Source organism: Sebastes umbrosus, chromosome 13 (genome assembly GCF_015220745.1).
Source record: "Sebastes umbrosus isolate fSebUmb1 chromosome 13, fSebUmb1.pri, whole genome shotgun sequence".
In the NCBI taxonomy this organism is placed as follows: Eukaryota; Metazoa; Chordata; class Actinopteri; order Perciformes; family Sebastidae; genus Sebastes; species Sebastes umbrosus.
The window spans coordinates 6,919,025-6,946,939 of NC_051281.1; the positions used below are offsets into that span (position 1 = coordinate 6,919,025).

The 27,915-nt window shown below is 39.1% G+C and overlaps 2 protein-coding genes across 3 annotated transcripts; one reads left to right on the forward strand and one right to left on the reverse strand.

The window, feature by feature from the left end:
• Positions 1-22,434, forward strand: LOC119500069 (serine/threonine-protein kinase Nek5-like). Of its 2 annotated transcripts, none has more exons than XM_037789507.1 (24): positions 1-149; positions 2,185-2,321; positions 2,673-2,769; positions 2,849-2,946; positions 3,078-3,161; positions 4,897-4,967; positions 5,846-5,932; positions 8,315-8,369; positions 9,094-9,207; positions 10,380-10,466; positions 10,687-10,774; positions 12,439-12,551; positions 14,832-14,884; positions 15,018-15,215; positions 15,735-15,813; positions 16,263-16,376; positions 16,803-16,937; positions 17,816-17,902; positions 18,601-18,681; positions 19,050-19,175; positions 19,263-19,437; positions 19,834-19,944; positions 20,139-20,277; positions 20,896-22,434. In XM_037789507.1, exons 2-24 carry the CDS (start codon positions 2,199-2,201, stop codon positions 21,182-21,184), a joined length of 2,604 nt encoding a protein of 867 aa, XP_037645435.1. In that variant the 5' UTR covers positions 1-149; positions 2,185-2,198; the 3' UTR covers positions 21,185-22,434. The 2 variants fall into 2 exon arrangements, with proteins under 2 accessions (XP_037645435.1, XP_037645436.1); XM_037789508.1 differs by having other exon boundaries at positions 16,803-16,883.
• On the reverse strand, positions 22,309-27,288 carry LOC119500071 (GDP-Man:Man(3)GlcNAc(2)-PP-Dol alpha-1,2-mannosyltransferase-like). The gene is made up of 6 exons (XM_037789511.1): positions 27,144-27,288; positions 26,723-26,947; positions 25,439-25,641; positions 25,181-25,349; positions 24,416-25,047; positions 22,309-24,086 (listed from the first exon to the last, which is right to left on the reverse strand). Exons 1-6 carry the CDS (start codon positions 27,203-27,205, stop codon positions 23,803-23,805), a joined length of 1,575 nt encoding a protein of 524 aa, XP_037645439.1. The 5' UTR covers positions 27,206-27,288; the 3' UTR covers positions 22,309-23,802.
• Positions 27,289-27,915: the final 627 nt, after the last annotated feature.

Here is a 27,915-nt window from a genome sequence, read left to right on the forward strand (position 1 = left end):
GCATACCTTGCGGTTCCCCCTCGCACTGCCGTCTGTAACAGAGATGGCTTGTTTGACAGACACTTTAACTCATCTCATCAGTTTAAACTCGTTGCAGCAGCTTTTTGTGTCACTATGTGACTTCTGAGAACAACACAACTCTGTAAAAGGTAAGACAAGATATTATTATCTGATACTAAAAAGGGGAAAACAGCTTTTTTTATTGTTGAAAGTGAACTTATTATTAGCATGCTAACATGGAGCTAGCCGCCCGGTGTATCCGTCTCCATGGCAACGGCTGTCTCCATGGCGACGGGCTACTTCCGCCTGGACATGGCTTGTCCCTGTTGAAAGATGTGGAAGAGTTTTATAGTTCATATAAACGTTGAATTAACCACCAGATGATGTCAAATTACCACAGTTAGTTTACTGTGTTGATTAATCACAGTGGTGGAAAGTAACTTAGTAACGTTAGGCTACATTTACTCTGCAATTTTGATGTATCTTAGGCTACTTGTAGGGGCCTACTTTAACATGAGTATTTACATTTTCTGCTATTTTATATACTTCTACTCGAAATATAGTTTTTTTTTACTACACTAAATTGGTGTGACATCTTAAACTATCCAACAGTTCACAAGAAGCCTACATCTGAAATGATTAACGTTAGTCGATTAAAGGGACTATTTGTAACTTTCAGAAATGCTTCTTAACAGCGACACCTGTGGCCGTGAAATCAACGAAAGTCAGCGTCGCGTTTGCTCGCTCTAAATATACCTGAACGAGCATCACTCAAAACAGTGAGGCGACACAAGTCAGCTAAAACCACAATATCACTCTATATTTCAGCTGCTTGGCAGTAATGTTAGCTGACCAGACGAAGGTCTCTCCATGAACATGATTTAGATCTGATCCTAGTGTTGGCTTTTCTTGCCTAAGTGCAGGCTGAGGCAGCGGGGCTCTCCAGCGTGTCTCTCTGCTCTCTCCGCCCGCAGCCGGAGAGAGCAGAGGAGACACCGGCACCCGGTCGGTAACGAGAAGACAACGTAAATCTCTGTAGAGCTCCGTCACTTCACAAGACACGGGAAACCTCTGTTGGTCTGGAGGAGCTGCAGCAGTTATTTCTGCACAAACGTCCCCTGTACATTCACTAGATATTCTCAGAACTAAACTAACTCTTCTGCAGTGTGTAGTGAGCGCGTGTTCACGTCTAGAGGTGGAGCGAGCTGAGCTGTCTGAGTGAAGGCGAGCAGGCAGAGGAGGAGGGTACAGCGGCTACACGCGAACGCGCATATGCGAGCGCGCATGTGTGCCGACCCGCTACATTTATGCGCGTACAAAGTTACAAATAGTCCCTTTAATCAATTTAAAGTTAGTTGATTAACAGAAAAGGAATTGGCAACTAAACTGGGAAAAAAAAGTTCAGAAACTTGTGTTTGGTTGATTTTTTCTCTGTTGTTACAATGTTAATTGGCATTGTTTTTTACATCGCTGGAAAGCCTGTTTATTTACCTTCAAAATGATGTCCAACTTGTAAGGATCATGCATTTGTGGGATGAGCAGCACAGCTGATTATGTGGGTAGCGCCCAAGAACAATTTTCCAAAATGCTCTGCCAGTGGTAAACAGTGTATTCTCCTGTTAGAATAGACTCTTGTAGCCAATATGTCTTGTTTGTTCCTTGTTACTGATAGAGAGTTCAATCATCCAATCCACCAAACAACTCAAAACAAGAGTCAATTCAAACAGGAGAATACACTGTTTACCATTGGCAGAGCATTTTGGCAAATTTTTTCTTATTTGCCAAATATTTGATGATTCCAGCTCCTCCAATGTAAGAATTTTCTACTTTTCTCTGTTTTATATAATTGTAATCTGAATACTTCTGGGTTTTTGGACAAAGCAAGACATTTGGGCTCTGGGAAGTTGTGATGCTCTCTGATGTTTTATAGACCAAATCATTAACTGTGGACAAGAATCTGCAAATTAATTGATAATGAAAATATTCATTCGTTACAGCCCTAATCCTGTCACACTATATTGAGGGTCAAAACCAAGAAAAATAACATTCTGGTAGATTATCATTCAATAGCAATAAGGGACATTGTGCCGCCTCTGCAATTTTCTATAAAAGCAACAAAAACACATGAAAAACTTTCTCTTCTCACATTTCAGTGTATAAACTCTCTTGTATTTCTTGTTACAGGTCTTACAGGAGTTATGAACAACTATGAGGTCATCCGTCAAATTGGAGAGGGTGCGTTTGGTAAAGCCTTCCTGGTTCGAGACAAAGGTGGAGGTGGAGACAGACAGTCTGTGGTCAAACAGATCAACCTCAGAAAGGTACAACGGTTTTATTATGTATGATTAAAAATTAACTCTGTATAGAAGGTATGTCCATGTTTATATGTCCAGAAGAGTGGGGTTTTCTCCTGGCCTGCACAAGTTCACAGTCAATAAGCAGTGATTGCTGCAAATTAATGAGATATTAGTTTTAAAGAAAGTTCCATAGAGGAAACTATGCAGCATCCCAAAATATCAAACAAATCCAAAGATCTGAAAAACATGATATCAGAGGGTTCATTAATTAGGCAGTAACCAGTTGTTATCCTGTTGTTTTAGGTTAGTGTTCATTTGCACATGTAGCAGGTTAAAGTGTTGTGCTGTTGGATTAAAAGTGTCTTCACTGCTCAGATGTCAGCGAAGGAAAAGGAAGCGTCCAACAAAGAAGTGACGCTGCTGTCGAAGATGAAACACCCGAACATCGTCGCCTTCATCAGCTCATTTCAAGGTGAGTGTAACACTATTCATGCACATGGGATCATGTCTTTCTGCTCACTATTTATAATGTTTACTGTATGTGTGTATAGAGAAAGGCAGCCTGTATATAGTGATGGAGTACTGTGACGGAGGAGATCTGATGAAGAAGGTCAACATGCAGAGAGGAATCTTCTTCAAAGAGGAGCAGGTGAGGTGGACTTTTAAGTGAGGATCCTCCCCATGTTTCTGTCATTATGAAGTCATTTGGTCTTAATAAATATAATAATTGGACTTAATCACACTCACTCACAGAGTAAAACTGAGCTGTGTGTTCCTCAGGTTGTGGACTGGTTCGTTCAGATCTGCCTCGGCCTCAAACACATCCACGACAGGAAGATCCTCCACAGAGACATCAAAGCTCAGGTATCTGACCCGCTTCACTGATGCACACACTTACACTTCATTCACTTTTATAAAGCAGCTCATTCATGTTGTTAGATATGAGGGTTGAGTGAGCAGAAGTGTGATGGGACTGATGGGACTGATGGGTAGCCACTTCATTACACAAACACACGTTCAGGTAAAACTCTGTGTGGTTCCTTCTGAGATACACTGAGCTCAGTGGCTCTATTTACTCAGATAAACAGTTCAGGGCTCCAACTAACAATTATTTTCATCATTTAACATGTCATTACATTTACGGTTAATGGATTAATCATCCGATCTATAAAACATCAGAAAATAGTGAAAAATGCACAGAGAAAAGTACCTAGAGTCTAAAGTGACGTCTTCAAACTGCTTGTTTTGCCTGATCCACAGACCAACTGGAGAATGTTTGACATTTCTGCTTGAAACTAAATAGTTGTTAATTTTCTATCGAGCAGCCAAATCAACTCATCAACTAATCAACAGTTACACTTTAAGGTGTAATGTGTAAGATCTGGTCAGAATTCTAGTTAAAACATAAAAACAAAATGAACTCACATTACCAACACATTACATTGGAGCTCTCTGAAGAGACCGGTCTCGTAGACAAGGGGCTTTTATTTCCCTGTTGACGGATGGTTTGTTTAAATATCACAACACAAATTTCCATCATAAAATTAATGGGAATCTGTGGTTATCTGCCTTTTTGGAGTTGAAATGCTCCGCGATCGCCTGCAGGCATAGCTCGCTCGAGAGTCGGCCAGCCACGCTCAGAGAATGGCTACAGAGCAGCAGGCAGTGGTGAGGGAAAGAGCTGCTTCTGACGGGGCAGAGAGATACAGACAACTTGACCCTTTTTAACATTACTCTAATATTAGTAGGGATATCAGTCCTCTGTTTTGTTGCTGTGTCTGAAAAAGCAGTTGTCCAGCAATGTTTTATATTTGCAGTTTCCTTCCATTGATGATCCTGTGGGTCTTACTTCACCATGAGCTGTTAGAATAAATCATTTAAACCATGCAGTATCTTGTAAAGTAAACAAACATTGGTCATAAACAAATAAATTCGATAATATTGCAATATTGGTATGAGTTTGTTGTTTTGTCCAGTGCTTTAAGAGCCTGTTTTTAAGGCTAAAGCCTGACCTAGCATACTGCAAAATAAATTGATTTAACAGTTTCGTACTGCATACTACTGAGGATGCATACTGCGTTCTTCAGTAGTAGTAGGTGGTTTTGAATACAGCCATGTATTTAAAATCATCCTGATCACAGCTGCTGTTGGAAACATTTCACAGCCACATTCAGGCCTACAGTTTTTGATACTAACACGATTTTGAGTTGACTATGACTTTAATGGAGCTGTACATCATGCATTCCTAGTACAACTTGCACATGGTAAACAACATTATCAGAGACCCTGAGGTTAAATGATTTAATTAACGAGTATTACCATTACAGAGTTCAGGGGATTTTGAGGCTGAACTCTCTATTGTTCTGAACAAAGACCTCGCTGTGTGCCAACTCCCAGAATAACTCAACACAACTGACCATAGACTGTGTCTCTGTTCACAGCCATCACTATCTTTCATCAATCATATCTGTTTACACACACACATACACACACACACACGCACACACACACACACACACACACACACGATACATGCACAGTCACTGTTTCTCTGCTGGAACACAGACATGCTTTCATTCCCGCTCTCCCTCTGCTCCAGAATATCTTCCTAACCAACGGAGGGATGAAAGCGAAGCTGGGGGACTTCGGAATCGCAAGAATGTTGAATAAGTAAGTCAGTGTCATCTTCACACACACACACACACACACACACACAGACACACACATGCACACACGCACGCACACACAGAGTGCAGCTGTTTATCACTGAGAGCTCTGTAACACATGGAAGACCTCCAAACAAGTCATTATCATTCCACAAACTGTCGACCAGGACGTGTAAACACGCAGGTTGGGGAAATAATGAAAAAAGGGGAACAAATTTGTGTCCTGTAAATACCACACTGTGTATGCATGTATTTTTTTATGTTTCCTATTTGAAGATATGATAACCAGTGGTGGAAAGGTGCAAATATATTTTAGACAATAGTGTTCTTCCAACATTGTTTTTAACAGTTTGTGTTTGTCTCTTTCCTGCTTCGACATGACAATGTCCCCGGGCACAAAGCCAGCTCCATAAACAAATTGTTTTCCCGGTTTGGGATGAAGAACTTGACTGGACAGTTTGTATTCAGACTGCAGGGTGGCTAATGTGCTAGCTGCAACTTAGCCAACTTGCAAGCACCTAAATAGCATTTTTCAGTTATGCTTGTTGAAGAGCAATAGGCTTATTCCTATTAGCATGTCTCTTTCTTACCTATTGGCTATCTCAGTGGGCTGCAGTCTGATGATATTTAGCCAGAAAAGGTGTTTTTAGCTCCTCACATGAAGGTTTTATAGCCTCATTTTATCTTCAGATAAACTTTGCAATATGATTTTGCACGGGGAGAGGCCTGTGGGTTTTGTTCTCCATCCCTTACATTGGAAGCATGTTAGGTAGTGGTCTGTTAATATCCGGTATGAATAGGAGGAGTGATTTTTACATTTATGTGACTTTACATATTGAACCCTGACTAAGTGTGTTGTGTTTGTGACCTGTGGCTGTGCAGCACCATGGAGCTGGCCAGGACTTGTGTTGGGACACCGTACTACCTCTCCCCGGAGATCTGCGAGAGTCGACCATACAACAACAAGACGTACGTAACGCCATCAGTCTGCACAACACCCACAACCTGAACTAGGTTTTCTTCGATATCTCTTTCATTCTGTAATGAACTGCAGTGGTTCATAGTTGACACAATCAAAGTCATGTTTCTATAAAATACAAAAATCAGGGCCGAACTCAGACAGAAAGATATTGGTATAGCCTATAGTGTGTTATAACGAATGTATTAAATATTTATATACTGATTATAAATGCTAAATAGGGGAGGTTAAGGTGTTACGGTTTAATGTTTGTGATGGTAAAGGTTGTGAGAAAGTCAAGAGAAACATCTAAGAAAGCAAAAAATTATGAATTTATAAAAAAACTTTTCTCCTTATGAAGTTTACTAATTTGAAATAGTCAGCAGCTTCCTTAAGTCACAGTTTGACTGGCTGCATGTCATATATCAGTTCCTGAAGGTACAGAATGCTAAAGTATATTGATTTATTGTATACTAATTGCCAAAATAGTATACTATGGTTAGAATACAATTCATCTATATTATTAATAAAGTAGAGGGGAAATAATACAGAGTGTTATTGTTGTTTGTTTCCATCTGCTTTGAGTCCCAATTGGGTGAAGTCCATCTCTTCTGGTCAGTTCAGGGAGGTTCCTGTGAATTGTCAACTACAGAAACAACGAGGAGATCTTTAACCGATTAACGTTCTGTTGCTCATTATGTTGTTGGCTGAAACAAACCACAAAAGCAATTTTCACATGAAGAGTGACAGTATCGTAACAGAACAACATCATCATTCTCATAAATTGATGATTCATGTTGAAGACATGGAAATGAGGAAACAGCTTTGTTTTTGTATTGCAGGGTCGAGATAGTTAGTCCTAGTGTACAAGATATGACCCTGTTTGGCTGCTTAGCTTGTTATATATAACAATAGCAAAGGCTTTTAGGATGAGGACTAACTATTGTGTTTGCCAAATCTATCTCACGTAAACGTTAGCTGGAGTTGCTGGAGTGTTAACTTCCCCAAATACAAATAAATAAACTTTATTAAAGGCAGCGTGGGCGATCTTGAGAACAAGAGTACACTAGAGTTTTAAAAATGATCCAACTGAAAAACCGAGCCCAGTGTTGCCAACTCTTCTCCCATGAAAGTACCTTTACCCACTCTGCCTTTTAAATTATCAAGTTAGTTAGCCAGACATACTAACAATTGAAGGTTAGGTTAAAGCACATAAATTCTTTTGCCATTTTGTTTTCAGTTTTGGAAAGGAAAGACTAAAACCAAACTCTTTAAAAGCAGAACATCTCTATTACAACAGCACCATGCACACTGCTTCAACACAGCCTGCTGTGCCCAGTAACGGTGTCTAAACTATGATTGGATAGTCACGGTTTGGGGGATAGGTTTAGAAAATGGACTAAATGAACGCTGACCCTGTGTGCAGAGAGGAGCTTCCCCTTTTTATTTTTCTGAGATAGGGGTGAATGCTTCTGCAATCATACTGTCCTCCAATCTGGTCGTACTGCAGTACATTCACTCAGAGGGGTGTTTCATTTGAACATGTACACACACATACTCGCTAACAGGAAACTCAGAAGTGAAGCAAACTTGCACACACATGCAAACTGATTATCATTCCCTACCCTCTCTTTCTGTGTGTTTAGACAGATCATTGCTCTGTTCTCCTCTGCGCTCTTGTTTTGATACAACCAAGGTCAAAGTTACTTCCTCTTTCCCACACTCACACAGACATGTTTGGATTGCTGTACTTGTGAGACCCTCATTTACATAATCTATGCCTTAGGCCCTAACCCTAACCTTCACCTAACCCTAATTCTAAACTCTCAAATGGTCTTTTGAAGAAGGGACAAAAATGTCCTCAATGTCTGAATATGTCCTCATTCTCATGGTTTAAAACTTTAGTAGGACCTCACAAAGATAGAAGTGCAAGAGCACGCGCACACATGTACATACTTGCTTCCTTGCCAAAAAAGGAAAATGCCAAAGCTGTCGTATAACTCCAGAACTGAAAAAGTGTTTACTAGATGTTTCTGTCAGTAGCTGCGTTCTGTATGGAGACTTCACTGTTCTGGATTTTGGCATTATGGTTTTGTTTCTGGACGTTTATGACTTTATCTCAGGGGGACAGAAGATAATGTTAGGCCCTGCCCCAGCATCCTGTTTCAACACGAAATATGTCAAGTTACACAAGATGCACTAAATGAGCTGCTTGGTGACTTCACAGACACTCCCTGATTCTGTCGAGTTTCAAAACATGAGCTTGGAGGACATCTGGGGGTGATATAACAAAATCAGGCAGTTTGTCTATTAAAGTATTATAGTTAAATTAATGTCAGATTGCTTTTAAAAGCCTTCATCATAATGCAAATGTGTGTGTGTCCTCTCTGCAGGGATATCTGGTCTCTGGGCTGCGTCCTGTATGAACTCTGCACCCTGAGGCATCCGGTAAGCTGCACCACACCCAACACACACACACCCAGCACGCGCACGTACGTACGCACGCACGGACGCACGGACGCACGGACGCACACACACAGCTGTAACCTCCAATGCTCCACGAATGCTGAGCTAATGCTAGAATTAATGCAAATTTTAGCCTGCAGAGGGCACTTACACAGTAGAGCAAAATGAGTAACACAAATATTGCAACTTAATCAGCTAATTGATTAACTGATTGTTTTGTTTTTTTTTTATTTCAAATTGTCAGAAAATAGTGAAAAATGGCTGTTTTGGTGCTCAGTGGTGAAGATGCTGACCATGAACCACAATGTCCCTGGTTCAAATCCAGTCAGACCCCTTTGTTGCATCTCTCTCCCTTGTTTCCTGTAATTTCTCTACTATCATTATCTAATAAAAGCACAAAATGCCAAAATTTACTGAAAAATTAATTTAAGAATTATTTTTTTTAAAAGTCCTCACTAAAACATCCACTTACTTCCATTATTTTATGTTTATTGTTCAAATGCACACCGTTTTTAACATCTACATATCATCATGCACTGTCACTGTCTCAACAAATCCAAGTCAAACACTTGACTTACATATTTAAGCAATAGCTAAATGGCAACAGCTTTTTTATTTAGGCAACAGCTAAAGGGCGTTGTTCGGCCTGACGCAAAGCGGAGCTGTCAATCCTGGTGTGTGTGTATCTACCTGTCTTCACCTGCAGTTTGAGGGCAGCAGTCTGCGCCAGCTGGTCAGTAAAATCTGCAGGGGGAGCTATAACCCAGTACCCAGCCGCTACACCTACGACCTTCGCCTGCTGGTCACCCAACTCTTCAAGGTCCGACGCTCTTTATTTATTTATTGCTCTTTACAGTGTGTGGGTATGCAACACAGTCTCAAGGCAGTTTGTGAAATAGTCACGAAATTTAATTTATTTGATTTGTGTACATAGACACGAAATTCCCTTTTTTTTCATAAAGCTCAGCACGACTTTCAACAACGTATTTTTTGTGCGTTTTCCTTCGAATATCCAGCAACACGGGACGCACATGTCAGTTTCTGCTCCAGTCTTTTCTAAATAAAACTACTTAGTTAGGTTTCAGGAAAGATCGACTTGGTTAGGTTTAGGCATCAAAACTTCTTAGTTAGGCTTAGGAAAAGATCGTGGTTTGTAACTTAAGTAAGAAATTTATGTGACAAATAAATCAATGTTGACTTCTGGTTTCACATGGGACATGAACGGCGGTCATCCGGGCGAAAGTTCTGTGTTTTTTGACCCACCCATCCACTCCGACCTCCTCCCTATGCAGCGTTCGCCGCTCTTTATACTTCCCGGTTCACAATTACGTGGATTACATAAGAATTGATTTCTTGCTGATCATCGCGAAAAAAAATGTGAAATTAATGTTTATGTACATGTTTCAATACATTCAATTTCTTGACTATTTCACGAACTGAATTCTGATGACTCTGACCTGAACTCTTATGACTCGTACTTGAACTCTGATAACTTGGAATTGAAGTCTGATGACTTGGACTTGCACTTGAACTCCCTACATTCCTGCCAGTGATTGCACAGGGTGGGAGTATGAATGTGTCTGTATCTGAGTTGTAACACTCTCAAAATGCTATGTTAACTTTGTATTTATCAAACTTCAGAAACCATAAAGAGAGTTTATTTCTATGAAAGGACGAGCCATTAAAACCAGTATAGACGGGAAACTATTGTTACATTTGTAACATCCGTCAGAAGTTGCTGGTTTACCTAAAGGATTGTCTGACATTTTCACAGTTTTCCAGCAGATTCTTCCTTTAATCACCTGCTAAGTTCTCTGAGTTCAAACTGCAAAACAAATATACTTAAAGAGGAAAGTGTGAATGTCAGAATGTCAGGAAACTGTTTGAGCAGCTGTACAGGATATCAGTCTGAGCTGCACATAAGGAAGCTTCCATTGTCTACAGTAGACACTCAGGCAGATAAAACATACTGCAGCACACACTGTTTTTCAGGTCAACCCCCGGGACCGTCCTTCAGTCACCTCTGTCCTCAGGCGTCCCTTCTTAGAGAAACACATCAGCAAACACCTGGACCCACAGGTAATGAATCTGATTGGTTCACCGATAAGTCAATTCAGTGAAAGGTTTAAGGTATTTGAGCAACTTGATTATAGTTTATGAATATTGGGTATATCCCTGGAAAAAAAGTAAAGTCAACAGCCAACATTTACCCTGTATTTGGCAGGTGGCAGCTGTTAATTTCATTCCCTGCTCAGAAGTATAGATGTATAAAAGTGTGTGTGGTTTCCTGTGTGTGCAGGTGATGCAGGAGGAGTTCAGCCACACGGTGCTGCATCGAAACAGAGCAGCAGTGTCTCAGGCTGCTAGAATAAGACCAGGAGCAGCAGGTAACGCCACACACACATACATATACAAATAATATGTATATAACACATATGTAACACAGATAGTAACAAACATAACAGCAGTGACAGAAATGGAATCTTTAACTGGTTTCGGTTCTCATCATATGTGTTGATTGTGGATTCTGGCGCCACCTCTTGGTCGTTCACTGACAACATGTTCAGTCTGATCCCACATTGTTGCTACTGGCTCAGCTCCAGCTGCTGTCCTTCAACACATCTGATAAACTGCAGGGAAACACGACTCTCTCCTCGGTCGTATCACTCCATCTCCACGGGAGACGAGCTGGATCGTTATTGGACTGAGTGTGATCGCGTCACATCTTGGCATGCTTTGTGTTTTGGTAACATCAGAACACAAAGTCTTATAACATTGAGGGAGTGTCTGTTTTTACTTGCTAGTCTGCTTCACAATGGTTGCCTAACTCATTTGTCTTCATCTTTCATCTCTGCTCTGACAGCTCTGATATTTTGCGTGTCTTTCTTTGTTTTGAACAATAAACTAAAATTAGTTAATTCAAACTTTGAGCCGTTTTTGGCATTTTTAATCAGTTTCAGACAGAAGAACAAGAGCAGGAAGAGCAGAACTAAACAGGGAACTCATGCCACCTATGGGTACACATGTACAATATGTGTACAGCAGCTAGTGGAAGGAGAAGTATTCACATCCTTAAATAAAGTAAAAGTACTAAAACTACACTAGGAAGATACTCCACCACAAGTAAAAGTCCTGCATTCAAAATCGTATTTAAGTAAAATGTAAATCAACATTTAGTCCGCTTTAATCAAACTCTGGTGCGGTTTGTTGGGTGGTTGTGAACACAGTAATCATACTCTGGTGTGGACCAAAACAACCGGTCTGAGACCGCATGCCAGCTTCCAAGTGAACCAAAACACAGGCTGCCTGTGCGGGTATTTGTTGAGATGGACACAGGTAAGCGACAGGTTAACATGAGTGGGAGAAGACTGACCTGGACTTCTGTAGAAGTCCGAAGTTTGCTTGACATCTGGGTCAAAGACAACACACAGAATTTGCTAAATACAGTCCGCAAAAATAGTGACCTTTAAGTCATTGGAGATAAACTGAAGGAGAAGGGATTCGTACGTGCATTCGATCAGTGCCGAGTCAAAGTGAAAAAACTTTGACAGCATTAAAGTCTCTGATTCCCTGCATAGAAATGGCAGCTCCCGAGATGAAAAGATAAATGCGCTCCTTCGTGCATGGCCCTCAGCAAGTAATCTTTTTTTATTTGGTCTGCTTTGGTAAGCTTTGTGACGATGCATTTTCTAGCTGATCCAAGAGGCTTTTTAATTAGTTTATTTAGCTTGAGAAGTGGGAGAATTTTCTCTACACATAAAGGAACGCTTCATCCATCAGTTTATAAAAAGAAAATCTAAATCAACACATCTGGAGATACATGGTTACTAGTAACTAGTAACTAAAGCTGTCAGATAAATTTAGTGGAGTAAAAATTGAAATACTTGACTCTGAGATGTAGTGGAGTAGAATTATAAAGTTACATAAAATGGAAAAAGTACAAGTACCTTGAATTCGTACTTAAGTAAATGAACGCCACTGACATTCAAAGTGACAACAATATCTAAAAACAGCATTTTTACATGCTTTGTTATTCTCTCCTGTTATCCAGAGAAGAAACAGAAGTCCAGAGCAGCAGAGAGGCCCGGGGCCGCAGTGAAGAGACTGTCTGCTAAACCAGACTGGAGAGTCCCATTCAGAGCCCACACTCCTGCCCACTACAAAGTAATAATAATTTATAAACAACACTTGTACCATATATATACAGTATATATAGGTGTTGTAATGGAAAGGAGATGTTCTAATAGAAAGAAGAAAAACAATAGAAGGATCCGAATATAAGAGGCAGACTTTTTTTGTCCGACATTTTTCAGATCTTTTTTTCAGACTTTTTTTTCAGACATTTTTTTTCTGACATTTTTTCAGACTGTCTTTTCAGATCTTTTTTTTCAGACTTTTTTTGTCCGACATTTTTTGTCCGACATTTTTCAGATCCTTTTTTTCAGACATTTTTCAGATCTTTTTTTTCTGACATTTTTTCAGACTTTTTTTTCAGACTTTTTTCAGATCTTTTTTTTCAGACTTTTTTTCTGGACATTCTTTCAGACTTTTTTTTCAGACTTTTTTCAGATCATTTTTTTCAGACTTTTTTCAGATCTTTTTTTTCAGACATTTTTCAGATCTTTTTTTTCAGACATTTTTCAGATATTTTGTTTTCAGACTTTTTTCAGATCTTTTTTTTCAGACTTTTTTTTCGGACTTTTTTTTAGATATTTTTTTTCGGACATTTTTTCAGACATTTTTCAGATATTTTTTTTCCAGACTTATTTCAGATATTTTTTTTTCAGACTTTTTTCAGATATTTTTTTTCAGACATTTTTCAGATATTTTTTTTCAGACTTTTTTTTCGGACATTTTTTTAGATATTTTTTTCGGACATTTTTTCAGATATTTTTTTTTCAGACTTTTTTCAGATATATTTTTTTTCAGACATTTTTCAGATATTTTTTTTCAGACTTTTTTCGGACATTTTTTCAGACTTTTTTTTACAGACTTTTTTCAGATCTTTTTTTTCAGACTTTTTTTCTGGACATTCTTTCAGACTTTTTTTTCAGACTTTTTTCAGATCATTTTTTTCAGACTTTTTTCAGATCTTTTTTTTCAGACATTTTTCAGATCTTTTTTTTCAGACATTTTTCAGATATTTTTTTTTCAGACTTTTTTCAGATATTTTTTTTCAGACTTTTTTTTCAGACTTTTTTTTAGATATTTTTTTTCGGACATTTTTTCAGACATTTTTCAGATATTTTTTTTCCAGACTTATTTCAGATATTTTTTTTCAGACTTTTTTCAGATATTTTTTTTCAGACATTTTTCAGATATTTTTTTTCAGACTTTTTTTTCGGACATTTTTTCAGATATTTTTTTTTCGGACATTTTTTTAGATATTTTTTTCGGACATTTTTTCAGATATTTTTTTTTCAGACTTTTTTCAGATATTTTTTTTCAGACATTTTTCAGATATTTTTTTTCAGACATTTTTTTAGATATTTTTTTTCGGACATTTTTTCAGATATTTTTTTTCGGACATTTTTTCAGACATTTTTCAGATATTTTTTTTCCAGACATTTTTCAGATATTTTTTTTCAGACATTTTTTTAGATATTTTTTTTCGGACATTTTTTCAGACTGTCTTTTCAGACTTCTTTTTCAGACATTTTTTTTCAGACTTTTTTTTCTGACTTTTTTTCAGACTTCTTTCAGATCTTTTTTTTCAGACTTTTTTTCAGACTTTTTTTTCGGACATTCTTTCAGACTTTTTTTTCAGACCTTTTTTTTCAGACTTTTTTTTCGGACATTTTTTCAGACTTTTTTTACAGACTTTTTTCAGATCTTTTTTTTCAGATATTTCTTTTCAGACTTTTTTTTCGGACATTTTTTTAGATATTTTTTTTCGGACATTTTTTCAGATATTTTTTTTCCAGACTTTTTTCAGATATTTTTTTTCAGACTTTTTTTTCGGACATTTTTTCAGACTTTTTTCAGATATTTTTTTTCAGACTTTTTTTTCAGATATTTTTTTTCAGACTTTTTTCAGATATTTTTTTCAGACTTTTTTTCGGACATTTTTTCAGATTTTTTATTTCGGACATTTTTTTAGATATTTGTTTTCGGACATTTTTTCAGATATTTTTTTTCCAGACTTTTTTCAGATATTTTTTTTTCAGACATTTTTCAGACTTTTTTTCGGATATTTTTTTAGATCTTTTTTTCGGACATTTTTTTCAGACTTTTTTTTCTGACATTTTTCAGAACCTTTTTTTTAAAGACATTTTTCAGATATTTTTTTTCAGACTTTTTTTTCAGACATTTTTCAGATATTTTTTTTCAGACTTTTTTTTAGATCTTTGCCTCCTCTGAAGTCTGCCTCTTATATATATTTGGATCGTTCTATTGTTTTTCTTCTTTCTATTGTTCTAATACTACATTAATTTATGATTGCAGCCTCTTCATCAGAGAGCTGCAGAGAGAGAAGCTGCAGGGCAGCAGAACCAGAGGTGAATTAGATCGACTGTGTCATAAAATGAACCTCTTCACTCCATGAATGAAAATCTCTCAGTTATCAGTGATGTTGTGACTTCTCAATGAGCTTCACATGTGGACTTTGACCTAAAACTATTACTGATGCAGGTTTAATGGACAGCAGCCAGTCGGCCATTACCAGCACCACTACGCCCAGCTGGACGCCTTCCAGAGGAGGAAAAAGGAGGACGTTCTTCCTCCTCCTCCTCCTCCTCCTCCTCTTCCTCCTCCTCCTCCTCCCCCTCCTCTTCCTCAGGAGAGAGAAAGAGAACGATGTGAAGACCACACTGTGGAACCATACCAGCTGTGAGGGACCATCCACCGAGGGCTAACAAATATTTTCATTATCAATTAATCTGTGGATTATTTTCTTGGGTGATCGATAAACTGTTTGTCTATAAACTGTCAGAAAATAGTGAAAAGTGTCCGTCACAATTTCGCAGAACCCAATGTGACGTCTTCAAACTCCTTGTTTTGTCCAATCATCCAAAACTCAAATATTTTCAATTAACAATCACATAAGAAAAAAAAATATCAGGAAATCTTCACACTTGAGAAGCCCGAACGAGGCAGTGTTTGGCATTTTTGCTTGAAAAATGACTTCAAATGGCAAAAAATTATGATTGAAAATGTTCTGTTAATTGACGAATCAGACATGAGAGTTGTGTTGGAAAAAAGCTTATTTCACAAAATGTTGAACTATTCCTTTAAGTCAACAATGTGTTTCCAACATTAATTTGCGATGTATTGTCATAATAGAGTTTGGTGAAAACCTGTAACATTATATTATTAACAATATAAACCACCCCCTCACCTGTCTTTCAGTGTGGCTGCTGCTCGTAATGAATACCTGCAGAGGAGACACGAGGCCAACCAGTACAAGCTGAGAGCAGAGAAACAGCTGGTACGATGAAGCTCAGCAGCTTCACACGTCTGTTCTGTTACTCACACATGCTGACTCTACTGACTCTACAACATATTTCTGATTATTGGATTATAATTTTAGCTGTCAATTCATTAAGGTTCCTTCCAATTTAGATAAATCACTGAGGGAGCATAGTAATTCCCTGAATTTCAACACATAATAACAACACACAGGAACATGATTCAAACCTGTAAACGTCAGTTGTGCCGCGCAAAACCACAACAGGAGAATAACTTTTCGATCTCATTCAGAGTAACAATCAAAAACATTTTATCGACCAAGTGAGGGAGGGTATGAACTGTAGCATTGAAAAGAGAAATTTAAAGTCAGTATCTGGAGAATTTAAAACTCTAAAAAATTAATTATAATAAAATAAGGCAGAGTTCCACTGCAACTCTAACCTTTGACCTTTCCTCTCTGCCCGTCAGGGTCTGCGTCCGTGTACAGCTGAGAGCAACAGGAAGCCCAGTGGTCAGGAGCAGGAAGTGGGACGACCTGAACACCAACATGCACCTCAGGACAAGAGGCAGGAAGGACAGCAGGTAGGACACACAGGAGACACGCCAAACATAGTGAAGGGACAACACTAGAGCTCATGAGCTGTGACTTTTTTCAGAATCCTTCAATTATGTTTAGTACCAAATTTAGTGAAGACCGAATGAAATGTGTAGAAGGGGAGTTGGCTTTTGCAAAACATTCAGAATGGTATAAAATCTATGCAGATATAAATCAGTGTTTCACAGAAATCCAGGAAAAAAATTACTTTGCTTCTACACCACAGAGCTCTAGAGCTTTGAACCACATGTTGGCTTTACAGAGGTGGAAAGTTGCTACGTACATTTGCTCAAGTTCTGTATTAAGTACAATTTGAAGTACTTGAGTATTTATATTTTTTGCAACTTTATACTGCGTGTGTGTGTGTGTGTGTGTGTGTGTGTGTGTGTGTGTGTGTGTGTGTGTGTGTGCAGGAGTACATGCGTCAGCTGGATCTCATCAGACAGCGGTATCACCAGGAGATGAGACAGATGAGGCTGAGAGCTGAAGTAGAGGTACAAAAACGTTATTCCACTTCAGGCTCCAATTCAGCATTCAGGTTTGATGAGGTCTGTCCAATTCCAAAGGCTGAAATTCAGCAATGTTAGGTCTGATTTTAGAGTACATTTTTACCATTCCTGCAGCCCTCTTTATCCAGTAATCTTGGTGATCCTTGAAGACATCACAGTACTGTACAGCTATGATACAGTATATATCATTATAGTTATACATACTTCAAATTATATAATGGTGGATTAGCACCCTCAAATTGGAGATTCACTAAAATACTTTCTAACCTTTGTTCATGAGAGGAAGGATTGCTGAGCATCTTGTTTTTGGCCTATATTTGTTTACATTTTGTCAAATTGTTAAAGTATGGTGAACGAGCTATTAGCAGTTCCTGTTTGTATTGCACCCATAGATGTAAAGACAACTATCACTGGATTACTTTGGTCCTGAAGAAAACTTAAAAACGTGTTGATTGTCAAGCAAGTTCTGAAGCGTCTTTTTTCTATGATTTCTAAGTGGATTCATGGACGTTTATTTGCGATGGACTGAGTTATAACTCTGAGAAGGAGTGGGATTTTTGACTCAAATTCACCTCCTGCAGTATCTTTGCCTTCCCTTCAACTCTCTGATGCCCCCCTGGGGAGGCTTTTGTCTTTGCCTGCTGAATGTCAATTACAGACCACGATATCCTGTAATTTCACCATGGTTAAAATGCAGTCCGGAATGACGAGCTAAATTACAGAGGAACACAGTGAATATTTCATCCCCCACCTCCTCCTGTAATGTTGATCCAGTCTGAATGTGCACACTAAGAACAGACATTAGCTCCTCCTATCAGCCCAGATAATAACAGCAACGCTTAGTCATTGTGAATTTATCAACATGATTAATGAGACAGAGTAAACCATTAATATATTTTCATTCTATCATGTGTCAGCCTCAGCCACAACACAAACATGGAACCTTTGTGGTGGAGAAACCCAGAGACCCAGAACCTGAACAGCAGAGAGCTCCACCTGCACAGGTAAATATTGACAAGAAATCAGTTGAGTCACACTCTTTCTGGCCATAATTACTTTTTATACTCCAGTCAGCAAACATGTTGTTAAGCAAACCAACAAGCAAAAGATACTCTCAAAAGATTGTTTTGTTATTAATCAATTCTATATAAGATTGTGGTGAAATTTGTCAAAAAAAAAAAAAAATCTGTGTAGGTCTGACTATTACATTTGTATAGCACCAACAACAAGTCAATTAAAAGTGCTTTATATGAGACAACAAGGTAGTAGACAAGATATAAAAGAAACACAAGGCAATATAAAAACACATAAATAGGATAAAAGGATTAAAAAGTATAATAGAAGATTAAAATATGATACAATAGGATGAAACAGATTAAACATTAGAATAAAGATCATAGTGCATGATATAAATAAATACTCTCAAATTTAACTCAATAAAATGCAGTGGCCATGTAGCCATATACAGCTTATAGCACAATAAACTAAAACAAAACACACCTTTGCATTTGGTGATATATTCCTTAATTTCTTTGAACACTATGTTTTTTTTTCCTCAGTGACATCCAGAGTTGTTTCAGAATAAACCTCACAAGTCATGTTCATCCCACAAGCTCTGAGTGCCCCTCGAACAACAATCAACAAAAAAGTAATGTATTAGTCTCTAATAGCATGTCCTTCCTGTGTTTCGCTCTTGCTGCAGGACATCGAAGCAGCTCTGAGGCAGATCGGAGGGGAGAACAGAGATCAGAAGAGAGCGCTGGAGAGAAAACACAGAGAAAAGGTGACTAGACTAAATATTCAGCTCAGACAGTCAGAGCTGATGTCTTAACACAAGAGTAAGACCTGTCGTTGAGCCTGGTATTACAGCCTCTAATCACTAATTTCTCTGTTTAATGTAGAATAGCATTAAAAACCAAATAAGCAGCTCAGTTTTCAGCCCGCTATACACCTAAAATCATCGAAGTTGGTTTGTCAAACACTTTGTTTAACGGCACACAACTTGATCGCTCCCTGCCAGATTGACATGATGTGCTGTGGATATTCCTGCTCTCAGAGGATGGCCCCTTTGGATTTAACAGCACCATGATAATGAAGATGTAATCTAGAGTTTGATTGTCATTTGCTTGTTTTGTTTTGTCATTTCTGCAGAAAGGAATCATGTTTGAGATCCGGTTAGATGAGGAAGGGATGAAAGAGGACGCAGAGAAGGAGAAAGAGGAAGGAAGCAAGGAAGAGGAGGAGAAAGAGTGTGATGGAAGACAAAAGGAGGAGGAGGTAAGTGACAACTCTCTCTGTTTCTCTTTCACACCCCCTCTTCTTCTCCTTCTCTCTCTCTCATTCTGTCCCTGACTCCCCGAACAGGAAGTGGACCCTCTGAACCAGACTCTGAGCTTCCAGGAGGGGGAGGAGTTGAAGCTCAGGGATTGGTCGGAGGTGAGGAGGGAGTGGAGCCAGAGGACTCCTCAGACTCTGCTGGACGCGCTCGCCAACATGGACGTCAACTCCGTATACAACACCACTGTCGAGGTTAAACAAGGTGCAGTACATCTGTAAAACATCTGAGTGAAGAGGCCCAAAAGTTTATTTAAATCATATATTGTAATTTTTAGTTATCTATTATTAGTTAGTGACAAAGCTGTTCATCATTTCATCTCCTCTCTCCATATTTAACTTTTAACAACAACCAAAGTTTCAGAAATTCAAAGTTTATTTTCTTCAGTTTCTTTATTTTCCTTTTCTCTGCTTTCCTTGTCTTCTCTTACTTTGAAGGAATAGTTTGACATTTGATAAATCTGTTTTTTAGCTTTCTCTCTGAGATGCTCAGATTGATACCACTCTCATGTCTGTAATATGAAGCCACAACCAAGAGACGGTCAGCCTTGACCATGACAATGCAGTATGTATGACCCATGTATGTCTCCTGACCCCTCAGGTGAGGAGGCGGCAGGTCGTAGGCAGTGGGCCGACGACCCCCCCAACACCCTGCTGAACGCTCTTGCTCAGGCTGAACTCACATCATCAACTCTGAACTCAGTGACTGCAGGTCAGACTTCACTCACTCTCACTGACATCTGACTGATTAACAGACATCACAGTTAGAGAATAATGGTTTAAATGATAAGGTGTTCAGCTAAATAATTTATTTTACGACATAGACAGAAAACCTGAGGAAACGCTTTAAGATTTTTAGAACAATCGCTTAAAAAATCTGACATACTAAACTGTGTTTACTCTCAGATTCAGAGCCAGAGGAGGACAGAGCAGAAGAGGAGGAAGAGGAGAGGAAGGAGGAAGAGAAGAGGAAGGAGGAAGAGGAGGACTCTGATGTGGAGATGGATGAAGAGCGTCTGGAGCCGAGGTCAGATGATGACGACACGTAAGTCAACACCTCCTTCTGTTCACTGCTCTCTGTACCTCTTAATTTCTTATGAATATAATTATAGTAAAACATCATAATTAGTGTGGGTGAGGTAAACGACATAAAGATACAATTTAGATCTATCTCTCATATTTATACATGTTTCGGTGGTGTCCTTGTGATGAGTTTTATAAGTTTTCCACTTTTTTATTGAACTCCAGTTGAATTCTCAGAACATGAACATATTGTATATCTCTTCGATAACGTTCAGTCACCCCTCATTGCCTTCTCGGTTGCTGCTAATACAGAACTTTAACAAGATATCTGTCTTCATGTTGTGTATGTTCCCGCGTTCGGTTACATAAATAAAGCAGAAAACAAGTCTTGGGTATTTCATAACCTAATATTACTTTCAACAATACCCAAATTTCATCATGAATGTTTTCCTTAATAATTTAGTTTGTAAAAATTGAATAAGTTAAGATGGCTGATTTTTGCTTGCCTGTAAATGTTGTACAAGCAGAGGAACTTAAGAGCATCCTCCTGACCTACATCGTCGTTACTTACAAACATGTTGATCATGCGTATTGATCAATTCCCACAAAAAGATCATTTTTATTTCCTGTTTCTCGTCAGGAACTTTGAGGAGTCGGAGGACGAGCTGAGGGAAGCGGTGGCAGACTCCATGAAGAACCTGTTTGTGATGGAAGACGGGAGCTCGGACAAGGCAGAGCACACAGACGATGATGGGATGGAGGAGAATGAGGATGTAGGTGCAGTGAGCGCTGCAGACTCTCAACAGATCCAGCCAGAGGTTGAGGATTCACGTGCAGACGTTGTTTCCAATGAGCCTGAAGAACGTGACGGTCAGTCCGAGCACTCGGACGATAACACGACTTTAAATAAGCAGCAACATGCGACCTGAGTGCTCACAAACATTCAACCCTTTATTCTGAGTGACAAAGACAGCGGTAACTTAAGTGTCCCTTCACTTATTATTAACTTAAATTCAATGTAATCTACACTGAAAGACTGATGCAACAAAGAAATCATTCTTTAACAGGATGTTGACAAAGTTGCCTTGTTTAAATTAGGAGACAGTAGCGTCTACAGTAGTAGTGTCTACAGTCTTCATTGGTCTATAAAGATACAGTAAAGAAGCACATTAATGCGTTAACAAGGGCAGTGAAGAAGGCTGCTATCAAGAAAACATGCATGTCAACGAACAGCTGGTGCAGCTAATTCTCCAGTCGGTGGGGTTTCAGACTGAATGATCGGACGAGCACTTTGTTTGAAGCATACTGAAGCTACAAAAGCATCTCTGAAAGTCCAGTCTTTAGGTTTCCTAGTCTGTTGATTTATATTTTTTAATGGATAAGTCTGGTGTTATTCTATAAATTTCTTGCTGTCAACAAATCCCATGAAAAAAACAAAACCAACAATGTGTTAGTCCGTCTCTCAATATATTTCTGTCCTGTCTCTCAGCCGATTGGTTCCTACTGAAGACGTTAATCTTTAAAAACACAAATATATAGCTTCATTTAAAAAAATAAAAAAAGGCAAAGTAATTTCCCAAAACAGCTGGTCGCTGTAGTTTTTAATCAAACAAACAGGAAGAAATAGCGCATTTTCAGTGGCGGATTAATCCACATTTGGTGCTCTAGTGAGTATTTGGGGCAGCAGGATGATGTTTGTGGGATTAAGTCAAAGTAAACTACAGTGTGTGTGTTCATGGTAATGAAGGAACATGTCACCCAGAGCAACAGTGAGGCTCACTGATATGTTTTAATAGTTTTTGGACAACAATGGAGCTTTATGGTAGAGGAAGAAGATATATCAGGCTTCAATGCACACAAAACTTGTTCTACTTACATTCACTGATGGTTTTGGTCTTTTCATGGGATTTACTATTAGTCTTCACTTTTGTACAGAAGATAGAGTTAAATGAAAGGTATTCTTTAATAAGCAGCAGTACTGTTTGTACCTTTCCTGTGCTATAACTCTTTCTTGCCACAGGTTGGCAGCACACATCAAGCAGTGAATATGAAGTGTTTGATGATTGCATTTATTGCAGTATTGTTTAAGTGGAATTCCAGTTTCCCAGAGCATCCTCTTTACATGGACATACTTAAATAGTAATAATGCCTCTTTCAAAATAAAGATTATTTAATTTCACACATTATCATATTTCCGTGCCTGGACCTCATTACAAACAGGAATGCAGGAAGTGAAACAACATTTAAATAAAGAGAGATTGGCCATCACCTTAAGCGCTCCTTCGTTGTGCACAGAAAACACCAGAAGAAAAGTCTTAATTTCTGTAACTTTGTTAGGAAAAATAACATTGCAAACCCCTTTACATCTATTTAGGAATCAATCAGTAATTGGAAAACAGATGACACCATCATCATAAATAAACTATAATCAAAATCACACCAGTATTAACTTTCTATAACTCTTCCACACTAGCAATCAATTGTGGGCGTCAGTGGTGTCTAATAAAAAGCTGTTTGGAATGTAACTACTCTCAATATAATTAAACGCCTTAAAAGAACATTTGGGGAAATGTGCTTCATAGTCAGATGAGAAAACTCACATCAGTTTAATTTCTGTGCATCCAGTACTGAGATAAGTCCAGCATGTGTTTGGCTTAGCTTAGCACAAAGACTGGAAGCAGGGGGAAATTGCGAGCCTAGCATAATCAAAAGAGAACAAAACTTCAAAGCTGTCTGATTTACATGTTTTATCTTGTGTATTTAAACAGTAAAGTTTACCAAGCAGTTAGCCAAAATACTGGAGCTGTTTCTTGACCAAAAACTGCTGAACAAAACCCAGGAATTTCTAGATGTATTGGTCATTAGCTTGCTAGAAGATAAAACATGTAAAAAAAGACAGCTTTAGAACAGATGGAAGACAAACCTTTTCTTTTTTACGCAGTTTCCCTCTGCTTTCAGCCTTTGTGCTAAGCTCAACAGTTCCTGGACCATATATCACAGTGATATGAAATTAATTATAATATTCTCATTTAACACCTGCTAAGAAAACAAACACCCCCAAAATCTATTTTCACTTGTAAATGTAACTTCCCACTTGGAATAATGTGATTACAAATTTCCAGTCACATCAACATCAACACCGACAGTTAAATGGTGAACACAATGTGACTTTTATATTCTGTTGTTTGACAGAAGCTGAGTCACTGGAACTCTGTTAAGGTTTTCTGTACGGGGGAGCTTTCAGCTTGGTCAAACAGTGACGTTGGACACTGCAAACATTACAGAGAACTGCTGATACTGAACAACCCTTCATCTTTGTTGCTCGACACATGCAAAGTCACTGGAAATGTATTTTTTTGTTTTTGCCTCATCGATCAATTAGTAAGGAGGCACTGTGTCACACTTTACTAACAGCGTCGGAAGCTTGGCTTGTTTTAAAACGTAGATATGACTCTTACTGCTTCATCTTATATACTATCTGTGTAGCAGAATTAATCTTAAATAAAGTCCTGGTCCCTGGAGGACACCGGGCCTCGTCTGTTCCTCCTCATCGCTCCAGTTTACTCATCAGAGACTCCGTGGCAGCGAGGAAACAAGCCTCAAACTCTTGGTCGGAGAATCGTTCCACAGAGCGCCGGGCGTTACGTCGGATCTCAACTCTGGCCGATGGAGATAGCGCCAGGATGGTTTCCATAGCAGCGGCGTAGCTGTCCTCGCTGTCGGCCAGGAAACCCGTCTGTCCATCTTCATACGGCACCACGATGTCCAGCTTTGGACCTCCAGACTTATGAGCGAGGACGATGGTGCCTGCAGCCATACACTCCACCACACCTGGAGAGAGAGAGAGAGAGAGGGTACAAGTCCAAACCAGCTCATCTTATACAAAAAACAATCACTGTAAGAAATCCTCTGTTGCACAGAACTGATGTATTTCAAATGATCAGAGATAATTTGTTTAGAAAACAGTGAAACATAATCAAGTCCAGTAGATATTTTGGTGAAAGACAAATATGATAAAAAGCACCAAAATCAGTAAATATCTGTTCCCTTTCAAAGATGAACACTTAGAATTTGTCCTGACTTATAATCATTTTAACATGACCAACATTCAACATGTAACATTGTGTGTGTTTGTTTTGTAGGTGGCGTGTTGTCCTCACCTATACCAAAGTGTTCGTTCCACATGGTGTGCAGACCGATGGTGGCGTCCATCAGCTCTCTCTTCAGTTCCTCGAAGGGCACATTGAGTTTGAAGTCAACGCGGTCGGACACATCCAGTTCCTGACAGAGCCCCCGCAACATCAGCACCCGGTCCTCATCCTCCTGGTTCCTGCATCCACCAATCAGCACCAGCCGCAGAGACTCCCGCCCCCCGTGCCCCTCCTTTTTCCTGTCCAGCAGTTTGTGAAACGCCCGAATCTGCAGCCGGTGGTCCTTCTCTGGCCGGAACTGACCCACCGACACGATGGACTGGCACTTCCTGTCCCCTCCGTCCTCTTCACTCCCCAGCTCCCGTCCGAGCTCCTCCCAGCCCTCCTCCCCCTCCTCTTCATCATCCTCCTCTAGCGGGATGTCGAGGAAGGCCCTGACGTCGCAGGGAGGGTAGACGATGCTGGTGCGGTTCGGGGAGCGCCACAGAGACAGTATGTGTCCCAGCGTCCAGGTGGAGTTCACCATGATGACGTCGCTGCAGGAGCCGGCCAAGCCGTACAGCAGGGCGAAGCAGCAGTAGTACACCACCTTGACTGCGCTCAGCACAGGGTTTCTGGAGATGAAGTCACTGTTGTTGAATCTGGAATCAAAACAGAAGGAAGACAGACGGTTGGTGTGGTTTTATAGGAATATGAATATGTGTGTGTGTGTGTGTGTGTGTGTGTGTGTGTGTGCGCGTGCGTGCGTGCATGCGTGCGTGCGTGCAGTGTTACCTGGGGTTCCTCTCTCTGACCGCAGACAGCATGTCGGTGCTGACGGTGGGATAGTGAACGTAGCTTGCCACCTTACAGCCTCCCAGGTAGCGGAAGATGGGCAGGGTGAAGGCGTAGCCCATTGAATCCACGTACAGGTCGGGAACAAAGGCCGTTAGCGCCTCCCAGCCTGCAACACACACATACAGTGTAAATGTACTTGAAATCACAGTTATAAAAAACGGATTAACTATAAGTCGTGTTCTGGCGCAGCCTTACCGAGGAACATGGAGCCGCCGCTCTGTCCCAGCAGGGTGAAGTGAGGGTAACAACTGGCCTCCACCAGCGAGCGGTGACGCAGGAAGATGAAGGTGACTGGTCGAGGCAGCGTGATGTTGAAGCGCTGTCGGGCTCGCTCCAAAATCTCCTCACCGGTCACTCCCTGGTCGCCAGTGTAAACTGCGAAGGAGACGCCAGGGTAACTGGGGAGAGGAGGGAAAACACTAAAAATCAGTTTCAGTGATTTATACTTGTTTAGGTATTTGGTTATTATGTGATTTCTACTATTTCTATTGCTTTAATTTCAGTTGCAAAAATAACATAATTTCCACAGATGGAAGAACACTATTGTCTACAATATTATTGTATTATGTAGTATTAAGATCTCACTTCATTGGAATTAAGGTTTCTAGACCAAACCAGGATAAATACCAAAAATACACTAAAGCACAGTATGTGAACAAGGCAGTGGTGGAAAAAGTACTCAGAACTTGTACTCAAGTAAAAGCAGTAATATTATATTGAGAAATACTTCATGCATTAAGTCATATTAAATAAGTCATGCATTAAAATGTTAAAATGAAACTCAGTCCAGAGAATATAAGCATCAAAATATTTTTAAAGTACAGAAAGTAAAAGTACTCATTATACAGTATGGCCCATTTCAGAATAATATATATTATATTATTGGATTGTAATAATTGATGAACTAATGTTTTCATCAATTTAATATTGGCAAAGGGGAGCTACTTTTAATGGCTTTATGTACTGCTGGGTAGGGTGTGAATTTGTTTATTAATCTATAATGTTATATCGTAATTTATTGGTTGACTATATTTTGTATTATTAATTTGAAGCTGTTCAGTAATTACAGCTGTCAGATACATGTAGTGGAATTGTAGTAGCAGAGAATGGAAATACTCAAGCAGACTACAAGTACCTCAAAATTATACTTAAGTACAGTACTTGAGTAAATGTACTTTATTACTTTCCATATGTAAAGTAATGGAAAGTTTACTAGTATAAAGTAGCAGAGAATGGAAATACTCAAGTGGACTACAAGTACCTCAAAATGGTACTTAAGCAGAGTATTTGAGTAAATGTACTTTACTTTCCACCAGTGGAAAGTATAAGGTAGCAGAGAATGGAAATACTCAAGCAGACTACAAGTACCTCAAAATGGTACTTAAGTACAGTATTTGAGTAAATGTACTTTCCCCAGTGGAACAAGTGTGTACACATGGCCCTACAGTGTAAATAGGTGGTGTAGTTAGACAGCTGTACCGGTGCATGAGAGCCCTCAGGGAGCACCAGAGGACCCGCTCCCCGCCTCCTCCAGCGTTGCAGTACGGATGGAAGAAAGCCACCGCGGGGCCGCCGCCGTCCTGATCCCGGCGGGCCTTGCGGCGGCCCTGCAGCCACAACCGGACCCCCAGCAGGAGCAGCAGCAGGACCAGGGTCAGGACCAGGCTGAGGTAGATGCAGGGCACCACCAGGGACCACAACAACCTGAGTAGGAGGAGGAGGGAGGAGACAGACAGAGGACTGGGTGAGTAACCTTAGATGTGACACCAAGACATCTGTAGTTTCACTTTGAGATTATCCACTTAGCTGCTACTTAGGCTAAAGTTTGCGGTCTTGTTGCTGTTTATAACATTTCATCAGCTGAGTGACACTGAGAGAGACTGTGAGAAAGAAAGTTTACCTCATTAAATCGCAGAAACACAGAGAGAAGTGATGATGATGATGATGTTCGTGTCCTGCCATTTTGACAACACAACACACAACACGTGACGTTACAGTACCGGAAGCTGCTGTCAGCTGACCGAGCTGCCTCTCTGTGATTGGCTCAGCGTTTGTTTACCAAAAACGTCATCGACACGTGACATTTGTTTTATTTATTAATTTATTTTATTACAACACGTTAACATAAAAGTGATGCTAAACAAATATATGCACGTATAATAGTTCAGAATATAACATCAAATAATTTTCATTTATTATTATATTATTATTATTATTATTTACATTGTATGTTACTGTCTGACTACAACTGCATATATTATTTGTATATGGAATAAAAAAATTATAAAACATAGTTTACTTGTATAATCCATAATAGGCACAATGATATTCAATATTCAACTTCAACTTAAATTATTATTATTATTATTATTATTATTATTATTATTATTATATTTACATTGTATGTTGCTGTCTGACCTCAACCGCATACATAATTTGAATATGGAATTAAAAAATTAGAACACATGTTAACATAAAAGCGATGCCAAACAAATATACGCACATATAATAGTTCAGAAAATAACATCAAATAATTTTCATTTATTATTATTATTATTATTATTATTATTATTATTTACATTGTATGTTGCTGTCTGACCTCAACCGCATATATTATTTGTAAATGGAATAAAAAAATTACAACACATAATTTACTTATATAATCCATAATA